The 18397-nt window shown below is 52.6% G+C and overlaps 1 protein-coding gene across 12 annotated transcripts in view; it reads left to right on the top strand.

The window, feature by feature from the left end:
- The window catches only part of NCOR2 (nuclear receptor corepressor 2), a 259628-nt gene that overhangs the window by 222815 nt on the left and 18416 nt on the right, over positions 1–18397 (top strand). For all 12 annotated transcript variants that reach the window (XM_068157439.1, XM_068157445.1, XM_068157447.1 and 9 more), the window contains 11 exons: positions 246–483; positions 5074–5229; positions 5775–5914; positions 5994–6099; positions 6824–6928; positions 7814–7917; positions 10300–10450; positions 14742–14894; positions 15284–15370; positions 15814–16091; positions 16881–17244. In XM_068157439.1, the coding sequence (XP_068013540.1) occupies positions 246–483; positions 5074–5229; positions 5775–5914; positions 5994–6099; positions 6824–6928; positions 7814–7917; positions 10300–10450; positions 14742–14894; positions 15284–15370; positions 15814–16091; positions 16881–17244 (1882 nt within the window). The remainder of the gene's footprint in view (positions 1–245; positions 484–5073; positions 5230–5774; positions 5915–5993; positions 6100–6823; positions 6929–7813; positions 7918–10299; positions 10451–14741; positions 14895–15283; positions 15371–15813; positions 16092–16880; positions 17245–18397) is intronic.

Below are 18397 nucleotides of genomic sequence, written 5' to 3' on the forward strand. Positions count from 1 at the left end.
GATTAGATGTTTTAAACAAGAGAAGTCTGGGGCTCTCCTGTAGTGGCACCAGCACAGGGCTGATACTCTTTATTGTGGTCTTCCTTTAATCTCCAGTGGCTGGTGAGCTTGGAGCCCTGTTTGGGCTGGTGAGACTCGCACTAACAGTATGGGGCAGGTGCTTCCCGTAACACCTTCATGTCTCCAAGACTGTTATGGATGTCAACAGCACATAACAAGTGCCACCATTTCTTATTGCTTTGCAGATTTCGGAAGGTTTCTCAGAGGGGATCTTGCAGAGTGGAAGCACAAAGCCTCAGGTGCCTCCCCACGCCTTGGCCCTCTACCAGCAGCAGATCACAAAAGCCCATGAGTCTGCCCGTGAGGACACGGCCCCAAGCAAGCTCTCGCAGTCCCAGCAGCAGGCTGAGAAGGAGCAGCAGCAGCAGCCAAGCAGCAGTCCCAGAGGGAAGAGCAGGAGCCCTGCTGTTGGTGACAAGGAAGGTAGGGATGTGCGCGTGTCAGCGCACGTTGAGCCGCGGGGAAATGCCCGGTGTGTGTCTGTGCAGCTGTACACAGCCAGCAGCCTCCCTGCTCTTTGGTGAAAGCTTTCTTCGGCCCTTGAAAGCTCTTTAATAGCATCTTAAAGCAGGAGGAGAGAGGCATAGCTAATCTCCCGTGTTCATTAGACAGTACATCATGTCTCGTTGAGCCCACAGCAAACGCGGGGCCAGCCTGGAGCGCTGGGGAGGTGAAGATTGCCTTTATTAGCGTCTCTGCCATTCACTGGAGAGCAGAGGGGCCTGGAGGCATGCCAGGGCTCTGGGTACAATGGCTCTTTTCTACCTTGCTGGCTTTCTATAAAGAATGCTTTTAATGCTCAGCGGGGACCATTATTTCATTTTAAATCAATGCTAATACTGTGACTCGCAGTCCAAAGGTTCCTGTAAAGATTCCCAGTGCTTTCTCCCCGGAATAGCTCTGATGTGGTTTGGCTGCCTAATGAGCAATTCAGAGTTTCCCACCATAGAGAATCTGAAGCATTATTAGCTTGAGCACCTGGGGATCAAGGTTAAGGAGAGACGGGAAGTCCTGATGAGACCATCCTCTAAATGTGTTTTTAATCTGACTGTCAGAGTCTGTTCCAGTTCAGAGTCTGTGTCCCTGCCCCTCACAGCCAGCCTGCGGTTCAGTTGCATGTGAAGATGAGACACTGTCACCAGTGGCACAATCAGAGGAGGAGAGAAGTTGGGCTGGGTGGATTGATGTCCCCCAGTGCTGAATCTTGCACAGGGATGGGCATGGCTGCAAAATTGACCTGCTTATGTTTGGAGATGGAGGGTGGATAAGACTACACTGATGAGTCAGATCTGCCCTGGACCTGGGTTCTGATCTTTGCTGGAAATTCTCTGCACTAGTTCACCCTCAGGCAGCTAGGATCTTAACAGCCTGCTCTGCGGTGTTCAGGCCCAAGTATTTATTCTTCAAGCTGTCATATTCCTCTGCACAGAATGATGTGCTTGCAAGAAGCATTGGTTGCTGGTACTCAGCCAGGTTTTCTTTCAACAATAAACAGCACTGTGTGTGCATCACACCTTCAGGATGGTTTGCATATAAGCAAGGAAGGTGACTGTTCACCTTGAAAGAAAGGGAGTTCCCCCTGAGGGGTGGCATTGCCACCCATGAAGTCCCATCTCCAGCTGATCTCATCCTGCTGTGCTCATGTTTGCTGCCCAGGCGGAACACTTACCCTCCAGCTCTTCCCCCTGCAGAGGCAGGTAATCGAATTTGATCTCCTCCTGTGCCATAATCCTGTGCAGATCTGGTCTGGCACAGCTCAGCTTCCTGGTGAGCCGGATGGCATGGCATGGCCAGCACGCAAACCCAGAGCCCTGCACCACCAGCATCCCAGTGCTGCAGCTCTATCTTCCTCCTGGCCACAAGAGGATAAGGAGATGAGGCAGATTTGTGTGTGTTAGGTACAAGGCAAGTTTTAAGGGTTGGAGATGAACCATTAAATGCAAGGATCTGGTATGCTCAGGTGCATTCTTTATAGCTTTGTTCTTTACAAAGCACTTTATTCTCTCACTTCTCTGTAGTGCTCTGAGTCTTCCATGGTAATGAATCTCATTACATGTCCTTGTATCCCTGCAAATGTCTGAGGTTTTGGACCACAGGCATATGATCTCCAGATACTGTGTGCTGAGTTGGATGTGGACTCTAGGGAATCATCTCTGTCTGTGATAGGAATGCACCTTCCAATTGAAAACTAGCAGGTTTGTGAAAAGTCATCTCATTTCCCAAAGCCCCGTATGGATCAGGCAGCAGGTCAATGCTGTCTCTGCCTCTTGAAGCAGATCCCAGCTGTGGATCATGAGTTAGAATGGAGATAGCCAGATAGTCCTGGCAAGTCTGTGTTACGTCCCGTCCCTCCTGTGTTGAGCTGTCTCAGTGCAGTGGCGCTCATCCAGACTGCAGACATTGTGCTGCCACACAACTTCTGTGTGGGCCTTGCATTAAACAGGAGTGTCCAGCACAGCCTGCAAACCCTTCAGGAGGGCAGCCCCATGCCTTCTAACAATGAGCCAGCCCCAGCAGAGCAGGTACTCCTGTTCCTCCCCTGCTTGATAAGAGCGCTTGAACTCTTGCAACCGCTCCAGAGATCAACATCCTTCGCAGCACTCTGGATCTGCATCAAAGCCAAGTCTTGCACACATCCTGCCCGCAGCGTTGGCTGCCTTGCAGCCACAGGCTGGGGCCATATCAACTTGGAGGGCAGCCAGGCAAACGCTGCACCTTCCTGAGCACTGTGCCCTCCCCTGCCTTCCAAGAGGAGCTGTTAATGGCGGGGCTGGGCAGAGGCAGGCAGCTGTGCCTGGATCTCCCCAGCAGGCAGCCGGATCCCTGTTCCCACTGCCGAGTCGCCATCGGGCGTAGCTTTGGTTATCACTCGGCAGTTCGCAAGCCAGCGGCGTGGTTTGTGTTGATTTAGTTGTGTTTCATTTGGCCTTTGTAGGCAGTGGGGAGCCAAGAGCATTAATTTGGATGACGGATCATATAAACTCTGACTCCTTCACTCCCATTCCAGGGGCTTGATAAACAGTAATAGGAACTCTCTCTTCCCCGCGTAAGTGCTATTTTATCAAGAGCTGGCTGAGTTATAGCCACCCGCTAATGCGGGGGCAATTAGGAGCTGGCTGCATTTCACAGGCTGGGGAGGCATGCAGGGGAGGGGCTGGCTCCCACGGGAAGGGGAGGAGGAATGGGGCTCTCCAAGAGCCATCCAGGAAGCACATAGCCTTGGCTGACAGTGCCTTGGCGTTGGTTAGCATCTTCAGCCGGGACATCCCAGTGCTGGTCGCCCCCACATGAGTTGAGCTGAAGGGGAGAAATTTAGGGAGTGTGGACATGCCAGGGGCTCTCCGACATCTGGAGGATGTGCCTAGATTCCCCCATACTGGCAGGATAAAGGGATCCTGTCTGGGATCCAGGATGGGGAGAAGAAAAGGCTGCAGCCAAGGTCCAGCTCCACTGGGCTGCAGAGGTGTGAGTGCTTGGACACCTCTGTGTGCCAATAATGGATTTCTCCTCTCACTGAAGGGGAGAAGAATAATCTCCCAGCTTCTGAGTACACTAAGCATTAATAACAATAATGCAGTAAAGCCTCATTAAATTGGGCCTCTGATAATCTACTTGCCTTATTATTAGGCTTAGCAGGATTCAGGTGTCTATTTTTATCAAAACCTGATGGTTAAGGGCTGGGTTCATTTGTGATTGCTGTAGTTCGCTGTCCAGTTTCTAATTTCTGGTCAATGCAGACATTACACAGAAGGGTCTGGGGAAGAAGGGCAGTGCAAAATTAAGTGTTTATTGATTACAAACAAATCCTCCCAAACCTGCCTGTAATCCATCCAGAAAAGGCAGCTCATGCCTCTGCTCAGCAAAGCCTTGGCCTGGAGCTGGTGCAGATGAAGCCCCTTTTTTTCCTGGCATCCTGCAGAACATGGCAGGTTTGGGGCATCCCCAGCATGATGACTCCACCATTAAGCACTTCTTGGACTCTAATCAGCCTTTTCATAGCCAGAATGAAGCCAGCTCGGCATCCAGTGTGTCCCAAGCCAGATCATTTCAGGAAGCTTTTCTGCCCCCAGCCACACTGCGTTGCAGAGGACCAGCAAGCTGCCCCAATCCCTGCAGAGTCACCCAATCATCCTGCAGAACCCCACTTGATCTTCATTTGCCTTTGTGGGTCTCATACAACATCGTTATCCCAGGTGCTTGGAGAACATCTGCACATTATTCCCTTGCTGTCCAAGAAGCTGATGCCATTATTCCTGGCTGCTTCCCACAGCCTACAAATAGTTTATAGGCAGCAGCTGTCCTTTAGGAGTGGCTGAGCACTCATGTCTCAATGCAATGTGGGAATGAGTGTGTTCCCAGTGTGCTGATGCATGGTCTCTGGCAGTGGTTTGGGGCTCTCCAGGCATCCCCTGCCTAGCTGTACACTGCAGGCCATGTCACCAGCAAGCTTCTGCCTCTGCTGGGTATCTCCCACAAGCTAGAGGGGATTTTGGTGCCTCTTGGCTTTAACCTCAGTGAAGGGTTTGGCAGGATCATGGTTAATCCCCCCAGCTCTGCAATGGTGGCTGGTGTAGAGCTAGCTGTGGGTGCAAGCAGGAGCTGCCTAGGAGCAGTTTGCACATGGTCAGGCCCTGACGAGAAGCTGAACCATGCACTTATCCCAGTAACTGTGTGCTGGGGTTAGCCACTACTCTGCCTGCACCCTGAATGCCATCTATTCTGGGTGTCCATTGAGGTGACACCAGCAGAGTCACCAGCATGGGCATCTGTCCTCCCTGCTGCACTTCTAAGAATTAAGCATCTGAGTGGAATAAAAGCTGTCACATCCAAGCAGTGACACCGAGGGGTTTTCCCTTTAGTTTGGTTGGGTAATTCAGCCCTCATCTTGTGGCTGAGCAGGACTTCACTGAAGCCACTTCCCATAGGAGCTGACTCTGGCTTACCTGTCTGGGAGTGGAGGGACCTCTGACCCATGGGGACCACTGAGTAAGCTATTTGCTGTTTCTCTTGCAGAAAAGTCTGTGCACTTCTCATCCATCGCAGAGGCTCAGAAGCCGAGCGCAGAGCCGACGGCCACCTCATGCTGGCCCCCTGTCCTGTCCTACCCCCGGGATGTGATCAAAACCTCTCCCCAGGCAGAGCCCCACTTGTTTCAATACAACCCATCAGGCAAGTAAAAGCCACCTGTGCCTTCCATCCTGCCCTGGAGCCAAGCACAGAGGCTGTGCTGCAGCCACATCACAGCTCATGCTCTTCAATCAGTGCAACTTTTCAGGGAGGGGGTAAGAGAGAAGGCTTAACAGAATCCTGCTAACACCTTAGTTTACCCCAGCACTGAGCTCCCTTGCTGCTAAAGCAGGGGTCCGAGGGTGGCCTCACAAGTCTCCCAGCTCTGGCCAGGACAGGTCTGGGGACATGGTTTGCCACAGAATGGTGAGGGTGCTCCCTACACTGCCTTCAATGCCAAGTCAGACAGGTTTTATGCCTCTGTGCGCCGTCTGTCTCTGGCTGGCGGAGGGTAGGCAAGTTGGGCACAGAGTATCCTCAGTCTGCAGAGGGGACAGGGCAGTCATTTAAATTGTTCCAGGCCTTTCCAAAACAACCATGTGACTTGGATGCTAGTGCAGGCTCCTGGCCGGCCGGTTCACTGCCTCCAGTTCCCACTCCCTCTCAGCCTTCCCTGGGTCCTGCTGACACTCCTGTTTCCCACACAGGACACCCCATCCCTCTAAACCTGCATGAGAGTTCTCGCTCAGGGCTGCAGAGACTGGCGAGCATCTCCAACCCTCCTCCCCTCATCTCCTCCACCAAGCACCCCTCTGTGCTGGAGAGACCGGTTGGATCCATCTCCCAGGTAGGGTATGGGGCGCGGACGGTAGGGATGCCTGTCAGGGGCAGGCAGGCACTCCCTGACCTCTTCTATCACACCACAGGGTATGCCCATCCAGCTCCACACACCCTACAGCTCTGAGCATGCCAAGGTCCCTGTTGGCTCCATCACCATGGGTTTGCCACTGACCATGGATCCCAAGAAACTGGGTAAGAAATTGGGAGGCAAGGCATTTTTCATGTGCTCCAAGAACAGCAGGAAGGGGGTGAGCTTGCTGGCATCGTAGGGGAAAGGAGGAGTGCAGGCCACAGCAAGGGAGTGCAGAGGGACCTGCTAAGAGGATGAAAGGATTAGTCCATCAAGAGAACAGAGACACAAGGAGCTAAATTTGTGCAGTGTAGGAAAGCAGCAGCTCGGTCAGGGACACAACCCAGCCTATAAATACCCTCCAGCTAATACTGTGATCGAAGGAAGGAAATATATTGCCACTCCCCAGGCCGGTGGGATAAAGAGTAAATGGCCTGAAGTGAACAAAGAAAGTGTTTAGTCTGCAGATTTGGAAGCATTTCTTAACAGCAGGAGGGGTTAGAGCAGGACTGAGTCTGGGAAGCGGGGAGCTGGGCCCTGTTTGCTGGTGTGCATGGGTCCCAATATAAAACAGTACTGGATTTTCAATGCCAACCCCACTCCTGGTGCAGGCAGCACCTGGCAATGCCTTTGCCAGGGTGAGAACAAAGATCTGACTTTGCTCACTAGTGGTCGTGCCCTCTGCTGCCTGCCACAGCCTTGGAGAAGGTTGTCCCAAAGTAGTGGGGATGATGAAGGTACCAAGAAAATGCCAACCTAGGGCTGGCAGAGATGAAAGCCTCAAGCAGCCAAGCACTGTGGCCCCATGTCCTGCACCTACACTGATATGTGGTTAATGTTTTCTAGTGCCTTTTCCTGGAGTAAAGCAGGAACAACTTTCTCCTAGAAGCCAGGCCAGCCAGCCGGAAAGTCTGGTTCTGCAGCCGTCCCAGGAGGGCTCCATCCTGCGGGGTGAGGAGCCAGGGCTGGGAGGGATGCTGGCACTACCAGCACTGACAAATGCTGCACTGCCTGTGGCTGCCCAGTGGTATTGGGTTTGGTTTCTGGGGTTGTGCCCAACTCAAGTGATCTCTTCACCCCTTTTCTCCAGCGTTGACAGATAGGTCTCTCCAGTGTGTCAGTGTTTCTAGCCATCTCCCCAAATAAAGGCCTTGTGCATTGATTCTGGGAGAGGTTCTGTGTTCAAGGGGTGCCCCAAAATCTGTTGGTTAAGACAAAGTGAGACCTATTTAAATGGTATTAATTGGTTTTCAGGTTCTTCACTGCTGCTGCTGCACAACCACGTATCATTTAAATCTGTCTCTCCCTTGTTTCTTTCCCCATTAGCCAGGCAGAAGAAAATAAATGCAGAGGTGTTGCTTTTAAGTGCAAATCATTATTTCTGAAACCCCCCAACCAAGGCAGTGGGATGCATGAGTGCAGTGGGCTGGCTCCAACCCAGCACAGATAACCAGCAAATGAACTTAAACCACCCCAAGCTGCATCTCACCAGTGATCTGCTCTGATCACATCAGGAGAGGCTGAGACAAGCTGTGTTTTCTCCCAGGGCCATAAATCTGCCCAGCCCTTCTATGAAGCAGGGAGCTGAAAGCCTTAAAATAACCCATTTTTAACACCTCCCAGCCGCAGGCTTACAGGGCTGGGTCACTTGGGACAGGGTGGGAAGGCCTCTGCAAGGCATGGGATTTAACACTGTCATCTCTTGGAGGGCTTCCCCTCCAGTGCCTCTGCTTGATGGAGATGAGGTCAAATCCTGCACTTAGGAGTCTTAGGCCCCACAGGTTTTTTGCTGAACAGCAAGTCCAGCCCCTCACTCACTGGTTTTGTGTCCTACAGGTACTTCCCTCAGCTCTGCCTCAGGAGGGAGCATCACCAAGGGAACACCTACATCCAGACCCCCTCTGGAGTCATCCATCACCTACCGAGGGTCCATCACACACGTAAGTCCTTCATTGCTAGCAGGTTTTGCTTCCTGAGTGCTGACAGCTGCAGCTTGTAGTGCTGGATGCAGGGACCCAGAAGTCTGTGGGCTGCACAGGGTGTGCAGCATGGAGCTGAGAAGTGGGGGGTCTGTGTGATGTTTCCATTCCATGGAAATTCTTGGAGATGTCTGCAGCCAGAGCCTTTGCAAACAGCCTTCTCTTGAGGTGGCACAACCCCTGTCCCATGAGCTGAGCCTGCAGAAGAGCAGAGCTCGACAGGCAGAGATGCAGATCTTTACAGCACATTTAATTCCCTTGGCTTTTTGTAGCTGTCAGAAACGGAGGCAGAAGCAGCTTTAAATGGCTCTGGGAAAGTAATCTTACCAGTGCAAGCAAGTGGAGCAGAGAGGAGGAGATGGGTGATGGGCCTAGACCAGGTGGAGGAGACAGGGAGGCTGTGAGGTTTATGTAAGGTAGCGAGGTCTCCTGCTGTGCTGCACTGGGGGTCCTGGCCAAAGGCTCTCTGGAGCAGGAAGGTACTTTGGCCTTAATCTCCACCATCCATCTTCAGAAGAGCAGCTGGCAAGCGAGCGATAGGTTTTTGCAGTGTGAGTTATTGCTCATCTGGTAGCAGAGCACAGAGCATGAAAAAAAGCCAGCACTGCTTCCCGTGGGGATTTTATATGGCCATCATTCAGATATTTAAAGACACTCACAGTCAGATTTTTGCCTGTCTCCTTCAAGGAGGGTGACTATGTTCCCTTTGGCCATGGAGACCTGAACCTGAATCCAGGCCCAGAGCAAAGGCTTAACTTGCCTGGTGCCCTGCATCCAGCAGCTGCCAGGAGCAGATGCTTAGGGTTGTAAATAACCCATCAGTGCAACTGCAGGCTCCATCCCCTCGCATGCCCCTGCAGCAGTTACAGGCAGCAGTGGGTGGGCATGAACAGTCTTGAACACCACATGCCAGAGATCAGATGCACAGGGTTTTCTGAGACACTATTCTACATCCATCAGGATTGCTTTGGCTTGCAAATAAAGTTCCAAGTCCAGACCCAGTGCATTAGCTGCCTCTCATGCTTGCCCAGGAGCCTACATCCCTCTGCTCCTGCTGGGGGGAAGGAGCCTCCTGTTCCAGCAGCAGCTCTGGGTACCAGAGCTGACATTTGATCTTAGATTAGTCATCCAGTTCAGAGAAGGCAGATCTTGAATATATGCTCTCTGCTCTGAAGCCATCTGTCATCACTTGCTTTCAAATCCCCTCTGAGCACGTCCGCAGAAGGCAGATGACTTACCTGGGGCTGGCAGAGCCATTCCTGGGTGTACTGCAAGGGTGAGCCATCAGATCATGGAACCTGCATGCTGGCATGTTCTGGAAGCTACAGCAGAGTTTTGGAGACCACTGGTGCTCAGAGTGGTACACTGGTGGTCAGAGTAAGGGCATCTCCAAGGTGGGATGGGGAAATAGTCTGCACTGGCACAACCTGGGAGCACCAGCAGAGCTGTCTGGAGCATTGCTTCCCCAGGGCTTCCCATGAGCCATCCATCATAGGTGTTGGTGAGGTTAAGTGAGCAGAGTTAGGAGCATGTCAGTCTGGACCTCACCATGGCTGTTGCCACTCACCACTGACAATTTGTGATGGCAGAAGGGTGTTAATCACCAGCGACATCTTCAAGGACATCCAGCTCTGGGTATTTTGAAGGGGATTCAGAGAGGGACAGGTGGCTGTGAGTTGTGTCCATGTGTGCCTTCAGGGAAAGAGAAGTTTTGGTCACAGCAGTTTGTGTGAGGAGCCTGCTGCTGTTCCTGTTGGCGAGCTAACGGCAGCTTTCACTCCCCCAACCTGCTCCAGGACCGGTCTCACTGATGCTTGCCATCTCACCCAGGCATGCTGCCAGCCACCAGCTCTCACATAGAGGCAGCACTCTGAAGGTCACACTTGCTGCCAGCAGATGTGCCCTGGCTAAGCAGGACATCTCCATAACTCCTGTTCCAGGCTGGGCAAACAAGCTGCAGGGATAAAGCTGATGCTCAAGCAGTCCTTGCTTTCACTATGGTGTGCCCAGGGAGCACTACCCCGTTCCCCCTAAACCAGTGGGGTGGGCGTGAGCCAGGTATCTCCCTCCAAACCAGGCAGGGTGAGAGAGCTGTTATTTTGGAGGTGTAGACATTCCCACCCCTTGCCTCTTCCCAGCAGCCCAGCACAGACCACGTCCCTTTTTACCGCTCCTCGTTATCATCCTCATCAATAATTAAGCTGTGAGCGGCTGGCTGTGGGCTGCGCCGGGAAGCCGAGGCCGGGCGCGCTCAGCCTGCCGCGGGGAACAGCCTGTCCCCGCGCGCGCGCTCGCTTCATTGCTTGTGACACTGTTAAATATGGATCTTGGTGGCTTTCCAAGGGCACCCCGGCAGAAGTGCTGTACAAAGGAACCATTACCAGGATAATCGGAGAAGACAGCCCCAGCAGAGCAGACAAGGCAAGAGAGGATGCCATGCCCAAAGGCCATGTCATCTATGAAGGGAAGAAAGGCCACGTGCTGTCCTACGAGGGTAAGTTGTAATCCTCTGCCTTTTGGGGGCTTTGTGGTTGGGTTTTGGCAGCTGTTTGAGGGAAGGCTGATGAGGTGCAGCAGGCCAGCCTCGCATCTTTGCTTCCGTTGGCGTTTCTCTCCCTTCCCACCCTGCCTGCCAACAGCCTGGCTTCCCTCTGTTCTGTGGTTATTTGGCCTTGGAGGTGGCTTTGCCAGCAGGCCAGGGGCATGATGGAGCCATGGCTATGGCCAGGATCTCTGGTTTTGGGGAGCAGGGGCAAGTAGAGGGCCACATGGGAAGGTATTGCCTTTATCCCTGGCACCCCTGCACAGGAGGGTGTGAAAACGTGAGAGCATCCCTGAGCTCTTGGGCCGAGGTGACTCTCAAGACTCTGCAAGATGAAGGCAAATCAGGTAGTTTGGCATAAAGGTTTATTTGGCCACCCTACCAGCAATGTCTTGGGCACCATACAGCTTTCCAAGCATGGGACTGCATTACAGGAATCCTGGGCCAGGCAGCACCGTTCCTCAGTATCTTGTGAGCTTTGCTACAGCATCAATAGCTATTGGAGGGGTGAAGCCATTCCCACATCCCACAAGGAGTCTGTCTGGTGGGTGAATTGACCTCTTGCCAGCTGCTATCATCTGAAGGCACTGTGGACCCCAAAAGACCTCCCCAGAGCCCCATCTGGGGTAAGAAGCTGCCCCTGGCACAGACGGTGTCACTTGTTGACTGGGATGACCCTGCCTGACTGGGGAACAGTGCCAAAAGGGTATGGCAAAGCAAAGCTGGACAAGCAGCTGGGCTGCTCCTAAGGGGGCCCTGAGAGACCCAAAAGTCCTGCTGGAGTTCACCCCTGCTGCACGGCAGTGAGCTTCCTTGATAAATGCCAGTGGTGCCTTGCTGCATTGGCGATGTCAGGAAGCTGTCACCAGCTGCTCCTGCCTCTTCCATGCTGCTCACAGATCACAGCACTGGCCATCAAAACTGCTCAGCAAGTCCCAGTGGCTGCTGTTAAAGAAGATGTTCTGCTCCAGTGAAGCTGGAAACCACTTCTCCATGCTCACCTTTTGCCTTGTGCTGGACTGGGCATCTCTTAGCATGCAGCAGGACTCCTCATCATCCACAGCTGGGGTCAGGAAGAGTTGAGTTACAGACACTGCAGCCCTGTGTCCTCATGTGTCATTTCCCTTCTCACTTGAGTTTGGAGATGACTAAGGAGTGAATCCTAACCTCAGCCACACTGGCCTGCCTCAGCAGGTATCTCCAATTGGCTTCCTTGCCTTCCCAGGGGCAGAGCATCCCTTTTATCCTGCCCAGAAGCCTGGAATCAGTTCTGCAGGCAGAAGGTGTCCAGCAAAATCCCTTTTCTCTTGGCCACAAGTGCAGGCAGCTGGTTTTACTGCAGGCTGGTTGTTACAGGCTGAAGATAGAGGGTTCAGGTGAGGCCAGAGAGGACAATTTGCATGCTTCAGCTGATGCCACCTTGGTGTGTGCCCTGGGACCACAAGGACCTTTCAGGACAAGGCTCTGCACCGTGCTTCTCGCCTGCCCTGTGGAAACCAGTCTGTCCCATGCCTGCCTGTCTTTGCTGTCAACTCTAGCCCAGATAAAAAGTGTCAGCATGGGAGATTTGTGTCTGGGTGCCCTTTGGGACAGTTGGCAGGGCTCGGACCAGGGAGGACGCAGGAAGCGTTTCAGGACTTGTTTGTGCAAGAAGCTATTTTAATCTCCTTTTCCTTGGCTTGGAGTTGAATAAGGTTGATCTCAAAAATGGTGCCATCAGGGGAGAGATGGGGAAGGCTCCTGGCAGCAAAGGTTGCCCATGGCCAGAACTGGCATCCTGGCCAGCAAAGGAGACCTGCAGACCAGACTCTTTGTTGTTGCACGCACTCATTGGTGTCACCCCATCTGCCTGCCTGCAGCCTGAGCCCGTTTGCTCTCATCCTACCCCTGTGGACATGGATGAGAAATTAATTCCTTCCTCTCCACAGCAGCTTTTTCCATGCTTGATGGCATTTATCTCATCCTGAGTCATCTCTCTTGCTTCTGCAGCCCAGCCAGCCCTGCTGCTTCTCTCCTTCCCCATCCCATGCAGCCTGATGAAGCTTCACAGGCCAGAGCAAAAAGAGTTAAAAAAAAAATAAAGAAAGAAAAACAAGAAAGAAATGAAATAAGAAAACTGCAATTGTTGGTGATTGTGAGTTTTGGCAAGCTGAAAAAAATTTGCAAATTCTTTAGTGTCATGAGGGTGCTTAAAATAAAAGAGCTGTAATGAGGCGAGATCCTGGAGCATGTGCGAGCTGAATTGTGCTAGATTGGTTATTCTCATCCCACACATGATTGCTGGTGGCTTCTGCAAGGCAAGGGACGTGGCTCTGGAGAGGCTTTCTATCTGTTTAGTCTCTTTTCTCCCTTGTGCCCTCCCCCTGCTTCCCGGGTGCCTGCAGCCGCATCCCCTCCTGCAGGAGGGCTGGTGGCAGCAGCTGTGCCTTGGTGACAGGGTGCAGGCGCATCGCCCCGCGGCCACCGCCAGGGGCTTGGCTGCTGCTGAACGTCACCCCTGGATCTCTCTCGTCAGATGAGTCTGAAGTGAAGGCTGGGGGACAGATCCTCCTCTTGTTTCCCTGCACGCAGCCCCAAACACTTTCTGCATCGAGTGGGTGCTGATTGCAGAAACCAGTAGTGGGTGTGAAGTTGTAATAATCCCATTTTATTAATTACTGGTTTTGCCAGAGAGAACTTTTGTTCCCAGCTGTCTGTGATGGAATGAATGTTTTTAACTTCTCCTCCATTTTCTCTCATCGTATAACCACCTTCTCTGCCCACAAAGAGGAGGATCAGGGCACTGACAAGCCTCAGCAGTGTTGGGCAGACCGGGCACAAGGGTGGAGACATTTACCTCTCCAAGCCAACGTAGAATGCATTGTGTTGGAAGAGACCCTCAAAGGGCCTCCCAGCCTCCCCACTCAGAGCTCACTACGTAAGCACCAGGCAGCTGGATCAGAAGTTGCCTGCTGAATTCGCAGCCCACCACACTTGATGGGTGTCCGTCATCCAGGAAGGATGGGATGCTGCCCAGCATGGGCAGGGCTGTGCTTGCAGAGGGGTTGGGGCTGTAGCTTAGGACAGTTGTCCACTGTCCATTTGCAGAAGAATCTGGGTTCACATGAGGAGGTAGTCAGTGGTCTCCCATCAAACTAGTGGTTTGAGGTGGGAAGTTTTGGGCTTCCCAGTTCAAGAGACACAGGGAAGTACCAGGGAGAGTCCAATGGAGGCTATAAAGATGACGAGGGAACTGGAGCATCTCTCTGATTTGGAGAAGCTGAGAAGCCTGGGGCTGTTTAGCCTGCAGAAGAGAGACAGGGGATCTTCTCAATGCACATCAATATCTAAAGGGTAGGTGTCAAGAGGATGGGGCCAGACTCTTTTCAGTGATGCCCAGTGACAGGACAAGGAGCAATGGGCAGAAACTGGAGCACACAGATTTCCACCTAAACATAAATTTTTGTCCCATGAGTCTGACAAAGCACTGGATCAGGCTGCCCACAGAGGCAGTGGAGTCTCCTCTGGAAAGATTCCAAACCTGCCTGGGCTTGATCCTGGGCAACCTGATCTGGATGAAACCTGCTTCAGCAGGAGAATTGGATTAGATGACCCCAGAGGTCTCTTCCAACTTCCCACCGTGCTGGGATTCTGTGGTTCTGTAGTGCTTGCTCCATCAGTCCTGCGTGGGACTTTACACCATCTCTCCCAGTTCATGTGTGCGCTCATCGCAGTTTCAAAGGAATCATTCCAGTGTTGTCTCTTCCCCCCCCTTTCCCTGATCTTCTCACCCAGGGAGTGTCTCAGCAAATGTTGAGGCTGGCCAAGATCCCAAACAGTAGGTGTCTAGCAAATACCAAAACAAACCAGGGAGGGGGAGGAAAAAAAAAGAATCCCCAGACCCAGAGGGCCAAGTCCAGTGGAACCACAGCTGCTCCCACCGGCACCATGCTGCCTCCAGGCTGTCCCCTTGCCCACATGATGGTCCCCAACAGGAACAGAGTGGAACATGACAGGGTGGGTCCTCCTACCCAAGCAGGAGGCACAGATCTAGAGTCTGAGGCAGGCAGGGAGGGGAGAAAACACCAGCTGAATTTCTTGGAAGCCAACCTTGTGCAATGTTTCTGGTGTTGCTGAGCAGTGGCTGATGCTGGGGTGGGATCTGACCTTTCAGCAACACACACAAACAGCAGTAAACACCCTCCCTTGGCCACTGCTGACTTTCTGGGCTCATGATGGTGCTTCTTGGTGTTCTCTTCCCCAGGTGGAGTTGCTGCTTCTCAGTGTCCAAAAGAAGACAGCAGGAGTTCAGGCACTTCACATGAGACCACAGGAACCAAGAGGACCTACGATATGATGGAGGGGAGGATCAACCGAGGCTTATCAGCCCGTGATACCTTATCTGCCAGCATTGAAGGTGGGTCTGGGTGAAACCTATCACCCGTGTCATGTTAGTAGTGACCTGCAGAGGCCCCATCTTGTCCCCTTTCTACACGATACACCTTCCCACAACAATGTTCTGGCAGTGGTCAGCAGGTATCCTGCAGCACATCTCAACAGGACAGAACCTGACCAGCATGGACGAAGAAGGGACGCAGTGGCCCATTTGTCTTCCACTTCTGTCCTGCGAAACCAGTTTCAGCAGTACAAAAAAAGGAGCCACATTTAAAAAAGAGTTATCAAGTAATTTAGAAATTGCTGATGTTTTGCCTTGTTGTCTCAGGAGTCCCTGGTATCAATGTCATACATCTGTTGTAGACAAACCTCTATCTCAAAACCCAACTTTTTCCCTTGGATCTGTTCTAGGTCTCATGGGTCGAGCAATCCCTCCAGACCGACACAGTCCCCATAACCTAAAGGAGCAGCATCATATGCGGGGCTCAATTACACAAGGTAAAGCCTGTGTGCAGAAGATGGCCATGGCCAGAGATAAAGTGGGCAAGCATTTCACAGGCATGAGATAGGATAGGAGGAAGCAAGAACAGGCACATCAAGGTTCAGCTGCAAATCTTTGCGGCCTTGCTTTACATGGTCAGAGAGATTTTCGGTCTTGATCGCTTTCTACCAACCTAAGCTCTTACCAAAGTTGGGTTAAAATTTTTAGTGTCTGTCATGAAAGCAGATTGAAACTAGTGCAAAATGGGTCCAGAAAGTGGTGATAGATGTGAGGTGGCCCAGCTGTGTTAGTGGTAGAGCTGCTCTTGTGCTCGGCTGGGTACCGGTCCTGGAATAACATGAATTAACTAGAGACCCCCTTGAACTGAGCATCTGCACAGGGACTGGGAATCTAGTGTCCAGCCTAGGAATCACCCTCTGCATCTGCTTGGGGGTTGTAGGAATACCTCGGTCCTATGTGGAGGCCCATGAGGACTACCTCAGAAGAGAAGCCAAACAGCTCAAGAGGGAAAACACTCCACCAAGGGACTTATCTGATGCCTACAAGGTCAGGTCTCACGAAGGCCTTACTCCTCTGAAAATGAAGACAGCCCATGAAGGCCTGGTGGCCACAGTGAAAGAAGCAGGAAGATCAATCCATGAGATTCCCCGGGAGGAGCTGAGGCGAACACCAGACATCTCTCTGGCAAGACCTCTGAAGGAAGGCTCTATCACACAGGTGAGTATTGGGTGAACAGTGGATGAGATTAGTCCTACTCAGGCTGCTGTCCTTGTGCAGACCATGGTCACTGGTCCCAAGGTGAAAGGAGAGCAAAGAGAGCTTCATCTTGCAAGCCCATCACTGATCAGAATTGAGGTTCTGCTTGGGTACAGATTGCCTTTTCCCATCCTTCAGTGGGGTTGCTTCCAGCCCAAACCATTCTGTGATCCTTCCCAGTGGATAAATAGAAAACTCCAGGGAAGGAAGCTCAGCATCTCCTGGCCTGTGAAGGAAGTGATGCCCCATCTGCATGAGTGCACAGAAGGGGCCGGTGTCAGCTTGATGCCCTCGGCAGTTGTGACTCCGGGTGCGCATGATGATTTTGGTCTTCTCCCTTTATAGGCAACTGTCGAGCAAGCAAGGTCAGTAGTTAGGGTGAAGCATGGCATGCTACCTCCTGTTGGGCTCCAAATATTTGGAGGGTTCCCATGGCATCTCATAGTCCTACCTCATTTGACAGCATGAATAGGAGAGAGGCGTGATGGGCACAGCCAAGCCTTGGGCAGTGACTCATCACCATCATGTTGGAGCATAACAAGACGTGCAGGATGGGCACTCCACCCTGTCCTGCCCCATGTGGAGTTATTATCTCTGCTTTGCCAGTGGCTGTTGCCATTTCACCAAGTAAACTGTTGTGGTGACCAGAACAAGGATGCATGAGTCCCACTGAAACTTGATGGGATGCAGGCACCTCATCCCTTTTACGATCTGCACTCCTTCGATGTCCCCTCTGCCTTCTGTTCCCAGGGTACTCCACTGAAGTACGACAGCAGCTCTTCCTCCTCCAGTACCAAAAAGCACGACGTGAGGTCCATCATCGGCAGCCCCGGCAGGACTTTTCACTCTGTGCACTCGCTGGATGTCATCCAGGACCCGAGGAATCTGGAGAGAGCTTACGAAGAGAGCCTAAAAAACAGACCGAGCCCAGTGACAAACTCAGGTGGTTCCATTGCCAGAGGGGCTCCTGTGATTGTGCCAGAGCCAGGGAAACCCCACCAAGGCACCCTGGCCTATGAGGACCACCAAGCAGGGCACAGCACAGCCTTCAGCAGCCACCTACACAGAGGGTCTCCAGTCTCTACACGAGAGTCCACACCACGGCAGCATGAAGGTACTGGGCCAACCTTTTATTTGATGTTGATTCCTAGCAAGCTAGGTGGCAAGGCACATGGGAGATGGCTGCTGACCCCACGTGCTCAAGTCATTCCCAGCAGGTGCCTGTTGAACCCGTTCTCCTTAGCACCCCACACCCACTCTTGCCTGAAGCTGTGGCTGACTCATGAGAGTGGGACAGCTGCTAGGGACAGCTGAAGCTCAGCTCCCTTCCTGGGGGTGCTCACATGGTTGCAGCAAGGGCACCCCACCTCTGTGCCAGGGTAACTGCAGAGAGACATGGAGTGTGGCTGGTGGAGTTGGTGGTGTTTCAAAATTGTCTTCCCTGCCCCCGCATCGGCCCAGGGCACCCTTGTTTAATGCCCTGGGTGAGGGGATCCTCATGCTTTTCCTCAGTCTGGTGTGTTTGCTATATCTCATGTGTCTGTGCCTCATCCATCACCTGAGCACCCAAGTGCCTCACCTCCAGGAACACCTAATCCCTTCTGAGCCAGTGGATCTGAGCAGAGTGGCTGGTCTTTGGGATCTGACCAGCCCATCTGCCTGCACCAGGCAGGGTCTACCCATGCCCCCTGCATCTCCTACCCCCAAGAGCCACACCTGGGACTCCCAGGAGGCAGGCACGTGTCTGAGCTGGGCTCAGTGATTTGATGAGACACGCTCAGATCCAGAGCACAAAATCCCCTTTTGTGGGCAGGATCAGTGCTGAAGCTAATCCTTAGGACACCTGGTCCCACCAGGTCTGCTAGCTATGGGCAACTGCTTCAGGGCCTTTTGCATCTCCCATCTGCAAATTCTTGCCTGACCCAAGTGTCCTGTGATACGGGGGTCTGCAACACAAGCCATCACAGTCTGCTGTAAACCAAGGCAAGGATGTGCCTCCCAAGTAAGGACTCGGAGATGCATGGGGCTGTGCAGTGCAGAGCTCTTCCAAAATGCCTCCCCCATCACTCCCTCCAGCTCTCTGTGGTCAGTGTGTCCCATTGCCTCAGCCTTTGCTGTCTTCCTGGTTAAGTCAGTCACTTGTGGAGAAGCATTCCAATGTTAGCAGCTCTTTGAGATTGGTGCTTGTGGTGAGCACAGCACAGGGAAGGCAGTGAGGAGGGGATCCCAAGGTTAAAATCAGTGTTCCTGTAAAATACCTGTGAGAA

The sequence above is a fragment of the Melanerpes formicivorus genome, unplaced genomic scaffold (assembly GCF_026170545.1).
Source record: "Melanerpes formicivorus ecotype bairdi unplaced genomic scaffold, bMelFor1.0.p_v2 SCAF_36, whole genome shotgun sequence".
Taxonomy (NCBI): domain Eukaryota; kingdom Metazoa; phylum Chordata; class Aves; order Piciformes; family Picidae; genus Melanerpes; species Melanerpes formicivorus.